Here is a 15,805-nt window from a genome sequence, read left to right on the forward strand (position 1 = left end):
ACTTATATACAAAACTCCAAGTACCATTTTAATGAAGCATTAAGCGCATCTTAATCATTTCAAAGTTTGAATGAGTGTGATATCTATATATATAAATTAGGCAACTTATGTTTGATGCCTATAACACTACTGTTATACTAGTGTGAGTTAAATATGTTGGTTTTACACTCAAATTTTTCGACCCATTTTAAAAGTATAATTTCAATATGAATTCAACATATTGATATCATACTCACTTTTCTTGACATACTGTAAAACACCTTAACATTTGACACGGGCCATATGATTAAAAAGACAATTATTTACATTGCTCTTTCAATACTATTTTCCAAAAATAACTGACTGACTACCTATTGGTCTAATTTCTCGAACTTAAAAACATAAATATAATATCCCCATATATATACATACATATATATTTACAAATATTCGGAGAATATTTGGAACGGGAAAACTTGTGGGAAATCTCCCATGGCAGAAAACAGAGATTCCTTGGAGTAGAATATCTAGATCATAGCCCGCCAAACACCACCTTTGAGCCTTTTGACTAGTTGTTGTGGACTTCTAAAATTTGGCCGACTTAAGAAACTCTTCTCGAAAAAGGAAAAAAAAAAAAAGAAAAAGACGGCAGTCCTGTTTGGTCATTGATCACAAATAGAAAGAAAATGAAATGAATGCTTAACTACTCGAATAAACAATCCCTAATAACACAAATAATAATTGCGCGTGTTTTTGAAATTCAAAATATTTTAAACACATTGTCAATTATTTTAAAAACATTTACAAACGAGCTCGAAAACTCTCAAAAGAATTAGTCATGGAATAAGAAAAACACTACGCTTATATATGCATGGATTGACCATGTAACATCCCACATCGACCAGCGGAGAGGCAGTGATATGTCATATATGTACATGCTCCTCTCCCTATAACACGAGGCCTTTTGGGGACTCATTGGCTTCAAGTTCCATCGAAACTCCGAGGTTAAGCGAGTTCGGACGAGAGCATTCCTAGGATGGGTGATCCACTAGAAAGTTCTCATGTGAGTTCCCAGAAACAAAACCGTGAGGGCGTAGCAAGAGCCCAAAGCAGACAATATCGTGCTACGGCAAAACCGATCTGGGACGTGACAGGCCATCTGTGTAGTTCAGAAGTACCATATTAATGTCCAGAACCTTTTAATTGCTCCTATACTCTCGCAAGTTTCTTCGTCCTTTTCATATTCTCCACATTCACGTTCAAATGAAAATAAGACGATGGAACTTCATATATTTCTCAAATTATAAACAAAAATATCCCTCAAATGCTACTTCCTAGTTCAAAACACATAAAACATATTTTAAGGAAAAAAAAACCTAGACTCCATATTTTACGCTATATGATTTCATTCTTCTATCACAAAGTACTCTTTTATTTTCTTTAAAAATCCAAATAAAGGTTAACAATGAAAACAAAAAGAAGAAAATGGGGGAGGGTGGAAAAAACTCACTATGTTCCGATTTCAAGTCCTCTTTTACTCTTTTATGGTAGTTTAGACTTTAGAGAGTAATATATCTCTTGCAATAAAAAATACATAATTAATATGAAAATTAATAAAAAAACACACTCATTTTTAATTAATTATGTTCGTTATGTCTGTTTTATTCATTTAATTTGAAAATTAGAATTAAAGGAAAATTGTGAGGCAGGAGGAGCCCAAAGCAGACAATATCGTACTACGGCAAAACCGATATGGGACGTGACAGGCCATCTGTGTAGTTGAGAAGTACCATATTAATGTCCAGAACCTTTTAATTGCTCCTATACTCTCGCAAGTTTCTTCGTCCTTTTCATATTCTCCACATTCACGTTCAAATGAAAATAAGACGATGGAACTTCATATATTTCTCAAATTATAAACAAAAATATCCCTCAAATGCTACTTCCTAGTTCAAAACACATAAAACATATTTTAAGGAAAAAAAAAACCTAGACTCCATATTTTACGCTATATGATTTCATTCTTCTATCACAAAGTACTCTTTTATTTCCTTTAAGAATCCAAATAAAGGTTAACAATGAAAACAAAAAGAAGAAAATGGGGGAGGGTGGAAAAAACTCACTATGTTCCGATTTCAAGTCCTCTTTTACTCTTTTATGGTAGTTTAGACTTTAGAGAGTAATATATCTCTTGTAATAAAAAATACATAATTAATATGAAAATTAATAAAAAAACACACTCATTTTTAATTAATTATGTTCGTTATGTCTGTTTTATTTATTTAATTTGAAAATTAGAATTAAAGGAAAATTGTGAAAAGCTAAAAAAAAAAAAAAGGTGGGTAAAATTTTTTTCCCCATAATTAATATAGTAGTAAGAAATTTTATGGCATGTGGTGTTACTAATACCTGTTATGTGAATTTTACATTAATAGAAAAGGGACTTTACATCGACTTATAAGTAAGTTGGACTATTCTTCTTATTGTCATTGGTTTTATGGTGAGACTTCAATTTTCTCCATAATATCAGAGCAAAGTTATCATAAGTGTGAAGTCTAACTGCCACACGTGCTCCACGTTAGAGGGGGCGTTGAGGGGTTGCGAAAGGTGCAGTCACACAGGGCCCCAAATTTGAAGGGGCACTCAAATTTTTTGTCACCTAATATTTATATGTAATAATATTCTATAATTAAAATTGCTTTTGTTATGAAATAATGTACTATATTCAAAAATTGATTTTGTTAGCACCTTAAAATCTCATCTTACACTCTTTATAAGTGTAATTTTTTTTCTTTCTAAATATAAAAATTTAGAGTACAATAAGATATTTTGAGTGCCAATAATGCACCATAAAATACGGTATTTTTTTTCTTCATATTATTATATAATAATGTTAACTAATCAAGCAAAACTTTAAAGTTAGAGTTTTTTAAGTTTAATTTCTTATTTGGTTGTTTAAGATTGAACTACTTTTTATTATTTAGTGAACGTTATATTTGTAACTCTTTTTGCTTATTATTAATGACATTTTTAAACTTGCAATTAGTGAGTAAGGGTGGGTTCAAAAAATCGAAAACCATAAAAAACTAGACCGATCGAGGCCAAAAAAAACCAAATCAAAATTGTCAAACCGAATTGGGTTGGTTTGGTTTCAGTTTTTGAGGTTTGAAAACCGAACCAAACTGAAATATATTTTAATTATATAAAAAAAAATATTACACCCAAAGGGGTTCAAACCCATTCCCACTTGGTTAAGTATCTTTAACTTAAACCATTTTGACAGCAAGTTTTTTCTTGCCAATACCATTATGAGTAGCATATTTAAAACAAGCTTGATCATAATTGTTTAATAGGTTATCAATTCCCATCTTTCATCCAATCCGCATCTTTTATCTTTTCCCAATTCAGATATTTCATCTTTCCTTAACCCTAGCTGAAAAAACCATCTTTCCCAATTCCCATCTTTCATCATCCTCTCCCTCTCTCTCTCATTATGTTTAACTTCATCTTTCTCACACTCTCAGAGAGTGCTGCAATGGCACCCATGAGTCTTCCTCCTAGATTCAGATTCCACCCAATGGATGAAGAGCTTGTTGCTTACTATCTAGATCGAAAAATCAATGGTCGCACCATTGAGCTAGAAATTATCCCAGAGGTCGACCTCTACAAATGTGAGCCATGAGATTTGCCTGGTATGTACTTGATTTTGTTTTGTTCGATCCGCAAGATGGAGGTAAGGTTTAATTCTTGGTTTTCTGGGTGAACTGGAAAAAAGAATAAATTGTGGGGTTTTTTTTTTTTTAAAAATAATAACTGATGTTGCAGGTTTGTTAATTCATGTGTTCATTATAGGAATGCTTCATGGATTTGACTACAAGTTTGTTAATTTTAATAACTGATGTTGCAGGTTAATTTCTCATTGTGAATGCTCAAGGCAGGGAAGCATGTGCTTCAAGCTTTAGATTTTTTTTTAAAAACAAAAACATAGAAAAAACCGAACCAGGCCGAAACCAAACCAAAAAAAATCAAAACAGAATAAAATCGAACTAAAAAAACTGAAAAAAAAAAAAAAATCGAACCGAATAGTAACTTCGATTTGGTTTCCAGTTTCGATAAAAAACCGAACCGAACCAAACCGAACCCATCCCTATCAGTGAGTGCTAAACTTTGTTTTGATTTAAATTATTGTTTTCTAGCGTCAATATATTGTCCTACATTTTTTAACACTATCTTAAGAAGGGGCGCTTTTATAAATTTTGCACAGGGTCCCCAAAATCTTAGAGACGGCCCTGCTTTTGTGTTGCCCATGTGTTAAAAATAAATTTAAATTCCACTAGGGTCCATGCATAGGCTTATAAATAAATTGAATTCTTTTTGTCAAATAGTTGTATGATGTAACATAAACTTCTTTTATAATATCAGAGCTTAATTACTTATAATACCAATTAATAATAGATAAAATAGTCAATAGAAAAAATAATCAAACTTACTTATATGTCGAACGTACAGGAAAAGGATCCAGTGAGGAAGGATCATTTTCCTAGGGATTCCGTAATCGTGTCTGTTCATTGTATATTGTATGATCAGAAATTATTTAAATTTTAAAATTTAAAATTTAAAATTTAAAATTCAAATATAAATAGTACCTAACGAAAACTGACCGTACGATGTACGATGAACGAACACGATTACATGATCTCTAGGAAAAGAATCGGACGAGGATAATTTTCCGAACTTACATTCTCAAATGTGTTGGCGTGTCCCCATAGCAAAAATTGTCGACACTTCATGTTTCCTAAACACGTGTACATCACCGATAACCTATGAAGCATAAACCCAAACTGACATGAGCAGCCACCTGCCTAGTTCCCACATGACCCATTTGTGTGATTTTTTTTTTTTTTTTTTTTAGGGTCGACAGGAATTTTTATGGACAAATTACAAGGATTCCATAGCTGAAAACGAGAAATAAAAATAGCTCTAAAAAAAGGGTCGGACAAGACGTCACATATGCACATAAGTAGACGAGTAGACGAGTGAGGTTTATACTAACACTAAATTGGAAGCAACTCATGGATTCTATCAAGTTCCTCAACGGCAGCGGTGGAGGACACATATATAAAAAAATTGCGACGGGAGAGAGGAAGATGTAATTGAGTAGTAGATTGTGGAGGCCAACAAGAACTGCTTTCTCTTCGAAGATGTCTGCAAGTCCGTCCAGAGACTTGTGTTCTGGTAATTCTTAAAACCCTTAGCCTTCTCTCCATTTTGATAACGATTTCGTTTTCTGTTTTAATTGTTTCGTTACATTTTATTACATAAACATTATCTCATGTTTATATATCATGTGTGCGTGTTCAGTTATGGAGAGTTTAAAGTATGCAAGGTCTCATGAGTGGGCGAAAGTTGACGAAGGGAAGTTGGCTACAGTAGGAATAGCAGACCATGCTCAGGAACTTTAGGTGACATTATTTACGTAAAGCTGCCTGATACTGGTGTTGCAGTTACACAAGCCAGCTCTCTTGGAAGTGTTGAGAGTGTGAAAGCCTCCACCGACATCAAGAGTCCTGTCTCGGGCAACAAAATTGAAGTGAACGAAGAGCTTCTTAGCTCTCCAGGTTTGGTAAGTTAAGAAACATCATATGCTAATTTTTCCATTATTGTTAAAGCATATTTCTTACATCGGAAACCTCAAGAAATTAAATCTCACCTATAATGAATCGTTTCAACTACTAATTACATTGAGACATTTTGGGTAAAAAAACTCTAGACCCCACACTTACTAAATTGAACATCTAGTCAAGTTTAGAACAATATTCACTGTTCTAAAAATCTTTGTCTAACGCCGTCTAAGTGTTGTGCGGCTAGTCACCGCCCTGATTAATGCTTGGACGTTTGAAAATTAAGAGAGGATGCCAAAACCTACTGAGGAACCCGCCTAGACCTCCTAAGCACCTGCCTCTACCTAGGCACCCGTCCAGACCCGCCTATGTTGCGACTCAGACAGAAAATAGATAATTTTCATTTTGCATTTTATTTTTTTAATAAATTGTAAGAGACTTATTGAATACTTAAATGAACACATATTATATGCTTGTTCCTCATGTTTTCATTATGTTCTAATACTTCATAAATACATATGTCATTCTATTTTGTACTTTATGATGAAATTATATATATTTTAAGTATAAACAGACACTTATTTACACGAAATATAATAGATTTACTTAAATCCGCCTAGTCCGTCTAGGCCCCGCCTAGCTACCTAGCTGCTAGGTCCTAGCTTGCCGCCCAACTAGCGTCTAGCATCTTTTAGATTAATAGTAGACTGCTAGACTAAGAATTTGACAATTATTGATTAATGAATCGTTGCTTAGTTAAACAACTAACTAGTATACACAAAGTGTGTGTGAAATGTTTTACTTTTATTTTTAAAATTGAAGAAGAGAGGAAAAGAGCGAGAGAGAACATTGCAGTGGGGAAAGGGGTTTAATTTTTTTAAAATTAGAAATGTTAAAATCACTTGTAGGTGATCCTTAAACAAAAAAGAACAAAATTTTGTTTTGGGAAATTATATTATTGCTCTTAACTTTTTTGTTTTGATAGAATACTAAATTGTCTTTTTTGACAAAAAGAAATAGGTAAATGGAAGCCCTTATGAACAGGGGTGGATCATGAAGGTGGAGATGAGCAGTAGGGATGAGCTCGATGACCTAATGGACCCTGATGAGTACTATGAGTATGTGAAGCAGAAGATTCCAAACATTCCAGAAGCTGAAATCAGTTAATTACATATCAAAGTTCTTCTTTGTTTTTTTCACAAAAAGAAAAGAAAAAAAAAAGGTTCTTTTGTTGGTAATACAATGCTTAATGCTGCTAGATCATAAAATACTTCTGCAATGTTTCAACTTCAAATACTTCCCTTTCTTTTTCGATATGCTCTTTTTCTTAATTAGCTGTTGGGAGAAACATTGGTTGGAATATTCAATGTTGTCCAACCTTAAAATAGTTCTTCGAGTTTGCACCTCGATCAGGTGACAATTCCTATAAAATTGTAATCAAACACAATTTTTAAGCTCATTATAGTTTAAGTCACAAAATATTTTAAATATTAGAATTCGGTCAATCATTGGTACCTTGTTTTAAGGATAGGCCAATGAAGAGAAATTTAAGCACAGATGGTGGATAGAGGATTCCTCTTCATTCAGGATTTAAACCCTCTTCTCATAGTTTAGAGGTATTCAATGTAGGTTATCATATCGTTTGTCAAAACAGGAGGGAAATATAGGCAAATTGTATTGATCCTGTTGGTGAATAAAATTGTTTTCATTAATTGACCCGAGATAGTCTATCTGTCCAAGATACCAAACAAGACCTCTAAGGAACTAAGTAGTACATTTCATACAAATCGTAAGTAAGAAAGATCATATCTAGTTCAAAATCAGTTACACAAAATATAAATCAGTTTATGACATTTCAATGACACAAAAAAATGGTAGCACTTATACCAATTGGCAGTACCACCAAGGGATCGGGGAGTTGAAAAGTCCGAAATAGCTCTGAAGACAATGCACATGTGGGTTTTTTATTTTTTGAAAGTTTGATGAACATGTGTGAGATGACAAATGAGAAAGTTTAAAAAATTAAAATGACAACGTGCTTAAAATTATAGTTCAAATGACAACAAAAAAATGAGTGTAAGTTCATATAATATTTTAGATAACGTCCAAACGCAAGTAGTTGATTGGCCTCATTGTTAAAGTCTTTCTCTTCAACTCATCGTGTCCTGAGTTCAAGTTCTTCCCATCTCCCCTTCTTTTTAGTGTAAATTAGTATAAATTATTGCTTGTAATAAAATTTTAGGAATTTTAACAAAACACTCCTGATATTTTTCACTTTTGACGAAAATGATATTTTTACTCTAAAAAGTCACTCCTGATACTATTGACTTACAACACATTTTTGTCCTTTTGATTAAACTCAAAGCTTTCAAGCTTTTTTCATTATTTTTCCTTAAAATTTTACCGTCCAAGAGATGTTTAATTAATGGAAGAAACATGCACATGGGCCAGTGGCACCAGCTCAACAAGTGAATGACTGGTGTGTAAACTTGGTCCAGTAAACCATACAAATACAACCAACTTGCTTTTAAGTTGCTGCTTTTCTATCCTCCATATATATGTATAGTTGGAATAGATGTGATGCACCTTATCCACTCTCAGCGAAGACCACTAGATATTCTACAGAATTAGGAAGCGAAAGGAAATCAAAGAAAAGCATGGACGGGATACAACAACTAGGTCTTCCAGTTCTAGGAATTGTAGCTGCTGCAGCTGTTACCTTCTATGCTGTCAGCTTTCTTGAGCTCAGTGAGGTAACTTCTCTCTCTCTCTCTCTCCCACAATCACAAAATTTAATCTATGTTGTTTTTCATTTTCTCTAATTATATGGTCAAATAAATCTGGATATTTGTACCAAAAGATTTAAACAAGTGTTATCTTTTCTTTGGTTGAATCTGCAGAAATCGTTTAGGGATCTGGACGAGAAAGAATATGGTGAAAGTGGTGGATATAAGCCATCTCCAAGCTCTAGGGTAAAGCGCGCCAGAAGAAAAGCTGAAAAACAAGCCAAACGTTGAAAGCAAAACAATGTATACAGAGTTTTAATTTCTATATACCTTCTCAGTAATACTGTGGTTCTGAAGTTGTACAATGTTAATTCTATAACATGTTCTTCCCTTCTCACAACAAATTATTCCTTCTAAATATGATTATCTCGGTATTATAAAATGGAATTTTTTTTTTCCTCCTTATTGCATGTCGTTGGAGTCCTCTTTTTTTTTTTTCCTGACAAATCAAATATCCGAGTTGGAGTCGTTCCATTTTGCAAACAAATTATATCGGAGCTCCTTTGCTCAGTATTAGGGATAGCAAGGTCATAAATAGAGATAACGAGCCTCATAAACTTTTATTTTTGTGATTTTAATGAAGTATTTTAGTATGTAACGATATTATAGAATGTAGACACTGTCGCCATTAGTTTCTAGTAAGCCTGGACTGCTTTGATTTTTGAGAGATCTCTTATATTTAGATTTTGAACTTGATTTATTCCTCTAAAGGTACCAATTTCCTCCAGCATTTTGCATTAGGAAAATGATTTTTGCTCTCATTTTTCTCATTCTAATGTACTCCCTTCGTTTATACCCCTCGATTCTCTTTATTCAATCTAATAGCTAGAAAAAAATAAAGTTCATAGAGAAAAATGAAGTGCAGATAATAAAGGAGGCCTAACGAGGAAGGAACTGATTATCACGGAAACCTGAAAATCTTATTTTATATATACATCTTTCGGAAGTAGGCTGATAAATTGTGTTATCAACATGATGAGGAAATTCGAACTTGAAACCTCTTCCAACATTCAAAAGAAAAGTACAACTAAACCGACAACTGTTGGTGAAGTAGGGCTTTATTCAGAATATCATTCATTTAATAAAAACACAAAGGGGAAAGGATTTTGCTTTTACATAAAAGTCTACATTTTTTTTCACCATCGTCAGATATCAATACATTTACAAGTTGCAACTACTTCTGCTTAGATTTGAGTTCCTTCACATATTCTTCAGTGTCCTTCAATGCTTTCCCATAAAGGCTTATTAACTGGAAATGAAAACACAGGTTCTGGTTAGCATGTTCGTAAGAAACATACTCCAAAAACCTTTTCCACGATGCAAGTATTACTCAATTTTAAGAAGATTGGAACAAATCGGGAATAGCCTACCTCGTCAACCTCACTAGGAGTCATAATAAATGGTGGAGACATCATTATGTTATCCCCAGCGACACGTACTAGCATCCCATGCTTCTCGCATTGGGCTCCAAAATATGCACCTACCCCTGTGATGCATATAATCAAGGCATAATGTATAAGCTAAGACAGTCCCGATATTACAGAAACAATTGCTTCTGGTCACCATGCCAGTCAATCAGAAAAACCCGCCAGATATCACAAAATAAAACAGCAATTAGGGGAAAAAAAAAAGAAAAAAGAAAAAAAGAAGAACAGTATACACATCTTAGCACACCAGCCCCATAGTGGTTTGCGCATGTAGGTTTCTCTGTCCATAGTCCATATAAATAATAATTTCTTCTGAACATACTGTAAAACAGGTAGGACTATTGAACCGGATCTCTTTGATAGGTTTGGACTGCAATCTTATATGCAAATGTAGCTCAATTATACCCAAAAAATTTCCCATAAAAACTATCCATACTAGATTTACTCTACGTCATTTTTCTTTTTAGCGTAAAGATGAGACTTACCCCATTCAGCAGGAAATGGATCATTGGGTGACTTATTGTCTGTGAATTCTGTACCAAGGATAAGTCCAGTTCCCCGTATCTGCATAACCGACATAAGGAGTGCCATGTTAATATTGTACTGATTGTAGTTTCTCTTTCTGATTTCTGTAGTGCAAAAAGATAAAGTAAAAACATGTACCTCCCCTATGATTGGACTATCAGAGAAGGCTTTTACACCATCTTGAAATCTTGGGGCAATGCTCCGTACTTGTTCAACAATATTTCTTTCCCTACAAACAAGTGAAATGTTAATTGCCAATTACCAAGATTGGTGGTCAGCATGAGATCAATGCTGTTTCGTCCAGATTCTAAACATGGTTGGTTTAAATCCTTAAAAGTTGGAACCCAGATAACTTTGCTTTTAAATTGTTTGAACCAAGTAAATAAGAACATACTTGTAGATCTTGAGTGTTTCAATTGCAACTGCACAGGCTACGGGGTGTCCAGAATATGTAAACCCATGAGAAAAAGAACCTGGCACAAAAGAAATCGACTTGTTCAACAATAATACCTTGGAATGGAATTTGATTAGTTTATAGTACCAACATACCAAGCTTGCTGCTTTGAGAGTGTATGACATCTGAAACTTCAGGGCTCACAAGAACAGCGCCAATTGGCATATAAGCAGAAGAAAGAGCCTGGAACATCCAACAACACAGCAATGAGGAAACAAATATTTCTGTGGGATGTGAAAGTGCAGCTCTTTATTTGTAGGTTTGTACATAGTTTCATTTTTACCTTTGCCACAGACACAAGGTCTGGTTTAATGTTGTATTTGTCACACCCATACATGTAGCCAAGCCTTCCAAATGCACAGATTACCTTAAGAAGTAAAGAAATAAAGCCTAAGCTTAACAACCAACATATAAAGCTGACTTGAAAAATCAGTTTACATTAAGGAAAAGAATTCCATATACCTCGTCGGCAATAAATAGAATGTCATATTTCTTCACAACAGCTTGAACCTGCATCAAATAGGAAATGCTTGTCCATTACAAAGATTAAGAGCGACAGAGTCGTGTCTGTTCTGAATGAAACAACACATTAAAGCTTGCAATCATCCAGTAGCAGTAATTCCCATAATGAATTAAATCAACACAAAGCAGGACAAGTACAAACCAAGTATGGGACGAAGAATGAATCACTTAAAAGATATATTTCAGCTCATCTCACTGTAGTGGACTTGATAACATGAATGGTTCAGTGAAAACAACTTATATAATCGGCTTTATAGACACTAACATGGTAGGCCCAACCCAGCTAATAGTACAACAGTTTTAGAATAGCCTATACGCATCAGGTGACAAAACCAAAACGGCATTAAATTTAAATGAAGCTTGAGCTCAGATACCTATTGTGATAACTAAGTACATCCAATGAAGCATTTGCAGTACTGTTCAGTTTGTAACACAATGTGCAAAAGCTCACCTTTTCAAAATAAGTTGCAGGTGGAGTTATAACACCGCCTGCTCCCATGACAGGTTCAGCAATGAACGCAGCAATCTGAAAGTAGCAAACACACCGGCTCAAAAACACAAAGTACCCTCGGCATTTCTAGATTTTGAACAATTCACCTGAATAACTTACCGTCTCTGGTCCCTCTTTGAGGATAAGATTTTCCAAATTGTTGGCTAGTCTTGTAGAGAACTCTTCTTCTGTCTCACCTGGCATATATCAAGCTAAAACTTTAATAAAATCAGTCACAGTTAAATCTCAAAGATTAGATCAGTGTGAAAATAGACCAGGAAGGTGATGGCGCCAATAATGTGGGCAGTCAGTGTGCAATGCAAATGGAGCTGGAAGATCAAACTTTTGATGCAAAGCAGGGAGGCTGCGAAGAAAGAATAAAAGAGTAAATGGACTGAAGGATGATTTTTCGTGCAAAATTCTCAAGAATATTTATCCTACCCAGAAAGACTTGCGGCTATTAAAGTTGAACCATGGTACCTGTTAGGATGAAAAGGCAACATCAAAGGACTGGTTACAATAACTAAAGCAAATAAAGCGAAAACAAAAGGAGTTGAGAAAGTTGAAAATACGATTTATGTCGAGCTATGAATTTCTTTTTATCTGGGCGTCCAAGTGCATTATTATAATACCAAACCAGCTTCACCTACAAAGCAAATATTTCAAATAGTTAAAAAGATCTGTAATAACCAAACTGGATATTAATTTCTATAATATCATTTTTGAACTCCTGAATAAACAAAGCAGTTCAACTGGTTACATTCTCATGAATTGGGTATTCAGGCAACTCAGATATCTTCAAACTTTGCGGAGTTCATAAGCTTTTCAGATTTTGAATTTCCTTTGATAATTACATGGAAATCAAATTGAACAAGTATAAATAATTGTTTCATAGTTCTGCTCCATGCCAATAAGAAAGATATCGAAGTCCTCCAATTTGGCTACTTCGTCCAAATGCGTTGTATTAATTAATTAATGTTATTCTCTCAACAATTAGTTGAAGTTTAGCATCATGTAAAGCTAGTATGTAAAATGCAACATCAATCAAAATTCACATTTCCATCTTAGATAAATTGGAAACTGTAGTCAAATAAATTTCTTCTACGATTGAACCAAACCTGAGTATCATTGGCTTCGGATCCACTATTAGTAAAGAAGGCTTTTGCCATTTTTGTAGCTGTAAAAGTTTCTAGAAGTTCTTTTGCCAAGTCCTGTAAAAGAAAATACGTTGCTAAATATCACATGCAGGCATCTTAAGAATGTATCCATTAAACTATGTGGAACAGAAAATAATGAATCTAGAATTGCATATTAATATAAAAGAAACTAGGAAGTCAAGAAACAAAATGAATACCAAAGATGGTCTAGTAGTACGATTCCAAAATGAGTGGTAAAATGGCAAGGTATTCAACTGTTTAGTTGCTGCCGCAACCAGTCGAGGTTCATTTCCACCTGCAAGTTTAAACAATAAAAATATTTGAATTCAAATCAGTTATTCAACATATCTACTTTTTGACAATTACACATAACAAACTTACAATCGTGAGGTCAGGAAAAGCTACAATAAGATAACAGGGGTAGATTAGGATAAAGGCTAATAAAGGAGGTCAAAGAGGCTAGTGCAAATAGTCTGATTCAAGAGCAGGGTGCGCAAGAAAGCTGTAAATACAAGGCTAAGAGAGGGGGACGGTATTCTTAGATACTTAATCCACATTTTCACTTCACTACAAAATATAAGCATACTCGAGACTTCTTACCTTTTTCTATTTCTTTTTTTTTTTTTTTTTTTAATAGTAATAACAAAAGCTGAGGAATATGAGAAGTTAAGTTTGGTTGTGAGCCATGACACTCTTCCTCTCTACTCTGGATGTGATATAATAATATTCAAACATAATGATGAGAAATGAAACTGAAGATATATTACAGAAGCAGTCTTAAGAAGTAAAGAGGAAGATGCATGCTTCAAGCTGAAGAAAAAAAATGATGGGAAACAAATCTTTCACACCTAATGCTGTGCACCATAGACCCGCAAGAGCATCAAGATACTTCTTCCCATTGCTGTCATAAGCATAGCTACCCTGATACCAAGAATGAAAAACGTTCAATGGCTTCGAAAAAATCAACTTTGAAAATAAGAAGTACATACAATAATATAAACCAGAGTTAATCCTATTTTCACAGAGATACCTCAGACTTTTCTATAATCAAGGGATGCACATCAGTACTCTGCCACCCAGCTGTGAAGGGTGCAAGCATATCATGCCCCTTGAACCTGAGAAAATTAATATTTGTCAACAACAAAGCTGTGACAGATTGGATTATATTGTGCACACAGATAAATGTATAGGCTATTATGCGTGTACACTAACTAATACAGTGAAGATGCAGAACAGCAAATGCATGAATACACATGATCATATACAAAATAAAAGTATCCTGAAAGGGGGATTACTGTGTAGAATGTTGATAATAGAACACCACCTACCCGAGGCCTTTTTCATCAGTTGTTGGTTCTTCCTTTTGCACAGATGACCCTGTACTATAGGACCGGGCCAGAAAGGGAACCATAAAGAGATGCTCCTGTGGACTTCTAGATACAGCAGCATATTTTGTAGATGAAACAAGCTGTAAACAAGAAAGATGGAAATTATTGAAACTTCTCCAAATGTGTAGTGAGTGTGTGTGTAATCATATGTATAAAACTCGCCATCACAAATGGGGCGTTAACTTGTGAGAAAAATAAACTTTCAATCTTTACGAGCATTTTAGAAGTAACAAAGAAAATGGGAAGACCGTCTCGGCATTAACAAGTAACACTTTATGAGACAGGTTATATCAGCCGGTGCAGTTAGTTATATGTTTCGCATGTTCCCTGGTTCCAAATATTTAAAACTAAACATTTGATTTATCTTCCCTTTACAACATTTACTCAGCAACAAAATGGCTTTTAGAACTGAATAGGAAAAAGCCAAAATATATTCATATAAACATAACACGCACATAAAAGGCACGGGCAGCGATAAATTTAAGAAACAAACCTAAATTACAACGTTACTTTGATCCCAACTTCAACTGTACAAAACGGCAATTAAAAACGAGTTTGAGATACTCAGTTAAAGTCCTTATTTTTTCCCAGCATTTTCTCAGCAACCAAACAGTCAAACCCCTCCTCTTCTTTTTTATTAATTTTAAGTTGATCCACAAAGCCAGGAAGAAACACAAAGCTTCAAGCATAAGGCGTAAAAAGTCGAAGAAAATCAAAAGGGTAACTGAATTTTAGCTTTTCCAACATTTCAGCAAAGAAACGTAGACTTTAAGCAGGAAAAGGCATCAACAAACAAACTGATCAAACCAGAAAGATCAAAACTTTATCAAAAATCTACAAAACGAAATTATCAAACCAGCAATCATACTCTCACAACTTGTTCTTCAATCTGTGGCTTCCAGAACATATCAATCAGAAAACACATACAGGAAGATGTAATCCAAAAAAAAAAACCAAATGGGTATTCGGAATTAAAGACTTTATACCTGGGTTCTGAGATTGGATCGAAGAAAACTACTGATCCCCATCTTTTGAAATTACTTTTATCTTCTGCAACAAAACATGCAGAGGAGAAGCAGAGTTCTTCAGTGACTGAGAGTCCCTTTGGTGACGGGTCGGTCTTTCCAATACTGAAGCGAAATGAACGATGTCGCCAAATGTGTCCAAATACGTTTCAATTACCACATTGCCCGTTACATTTGCCTTTATTATCCAAATCACCAATGCTTAATAATGATGGTCAGTACAATATCATCATCATTGACTTCGCTCCTTTGCTCAAGCGGCCATCATAGGTCACAAAAATGCCACACGCATTTTGAGTGCAAAAGATTTGATCTCTTTACGCGGAATCATCTTTTTTCTTCAACCTCATCGCAAATGTGGGATTTGCTTGTAACAGTTTTTTTCCATTTGAACGATATTCTAATATAATATCGTTACATAAAAGAAGATT

The 15,805-nt window shown here is 34.3% G+C and overlaps 2 protein-coding genes across 2 annotated transcripts; one reads left to right on the forward strand and one right to left on the reverse strand.

The window, feature by feature from the left end:
* The first annotated feature begins 8,166 nt into the window (after positions 1–8,166).
* Positions 8,167–8,791, forward strand: LOC103941120. Its single transcript, XM_009351307.3, has 2 exons — positions 8,167–8,353; positions 8,501–8,791. Exons 1-2 carry the CDS (start codon positions 8,258–8,260, stop codon positions 8,615–8,617), a joined length of 213 nt encoding a protein of 70 aa, XP_009349582.1. The 5' UTR covers positions 8,167–8,257; the 3' UTR covers positions 8,618–8,791.
* A 635-nt stretch (positions 8,792–9,426) lies between these two features.
* LOC103941119 (gamma aminobutyrate transaminase 3, chloroplastic) lies at positions 9,427–15,519 on the reverse strand. Its single transcript, XM_009351306.3, has 19 exons — positions 15,336–15,519; positions 14,290–14,429; positions 13,992–14,076; positions 13,810–13,882; positions 13,159–13,256; positions 12,923–13,015; positions 12,377–12,450; positions 12,246–12,284; positions 12,080–12,168; positions 11,925–12,001; positions 11,766–11,840; positions 11,255–11,302; positions 11,076–11,159; positions 10,888–10,975; positions 10,733–10,811; positions 10,477–10,567; positions 10,299–10,377; positions 9,757–9,872; positions 9,427–9,635 (listed from the first exon to the last, which is right to left on the reverse strand). The coding sequence occupies exons 1-19, from the start codon at positions 15,375–15,377 to the stop codon at positions 9,561–9,563; spliced, it is 1,545 nt and encodes a 514-aa protein (XP_009349581.1). The 5' UTR covers positions 15,378–15,519; the 3' UTR covers positions 9,427–9,560.
* Positions 15,520–15,805: the final 286 nt, after the last annotated feature.

Source organism: the organism of the source record quoted next, unplaced genomic scaffold (genome assembly GCF_019419815.1).
Source record: "Pyrus x bretschneideri cultivar Hongxiangsu unplaced genomic scaffold, Pyrus_bretschneideri_v1 Contig12, whole genome shotgun sequence".
NCBI classification, from domain to species: Eukaryota; Viridiplantae; Streptophyta; class Magnoliopsida; order Rosales; family Rosaceae; genus Pyrus; species Pyrus x bretschneideri.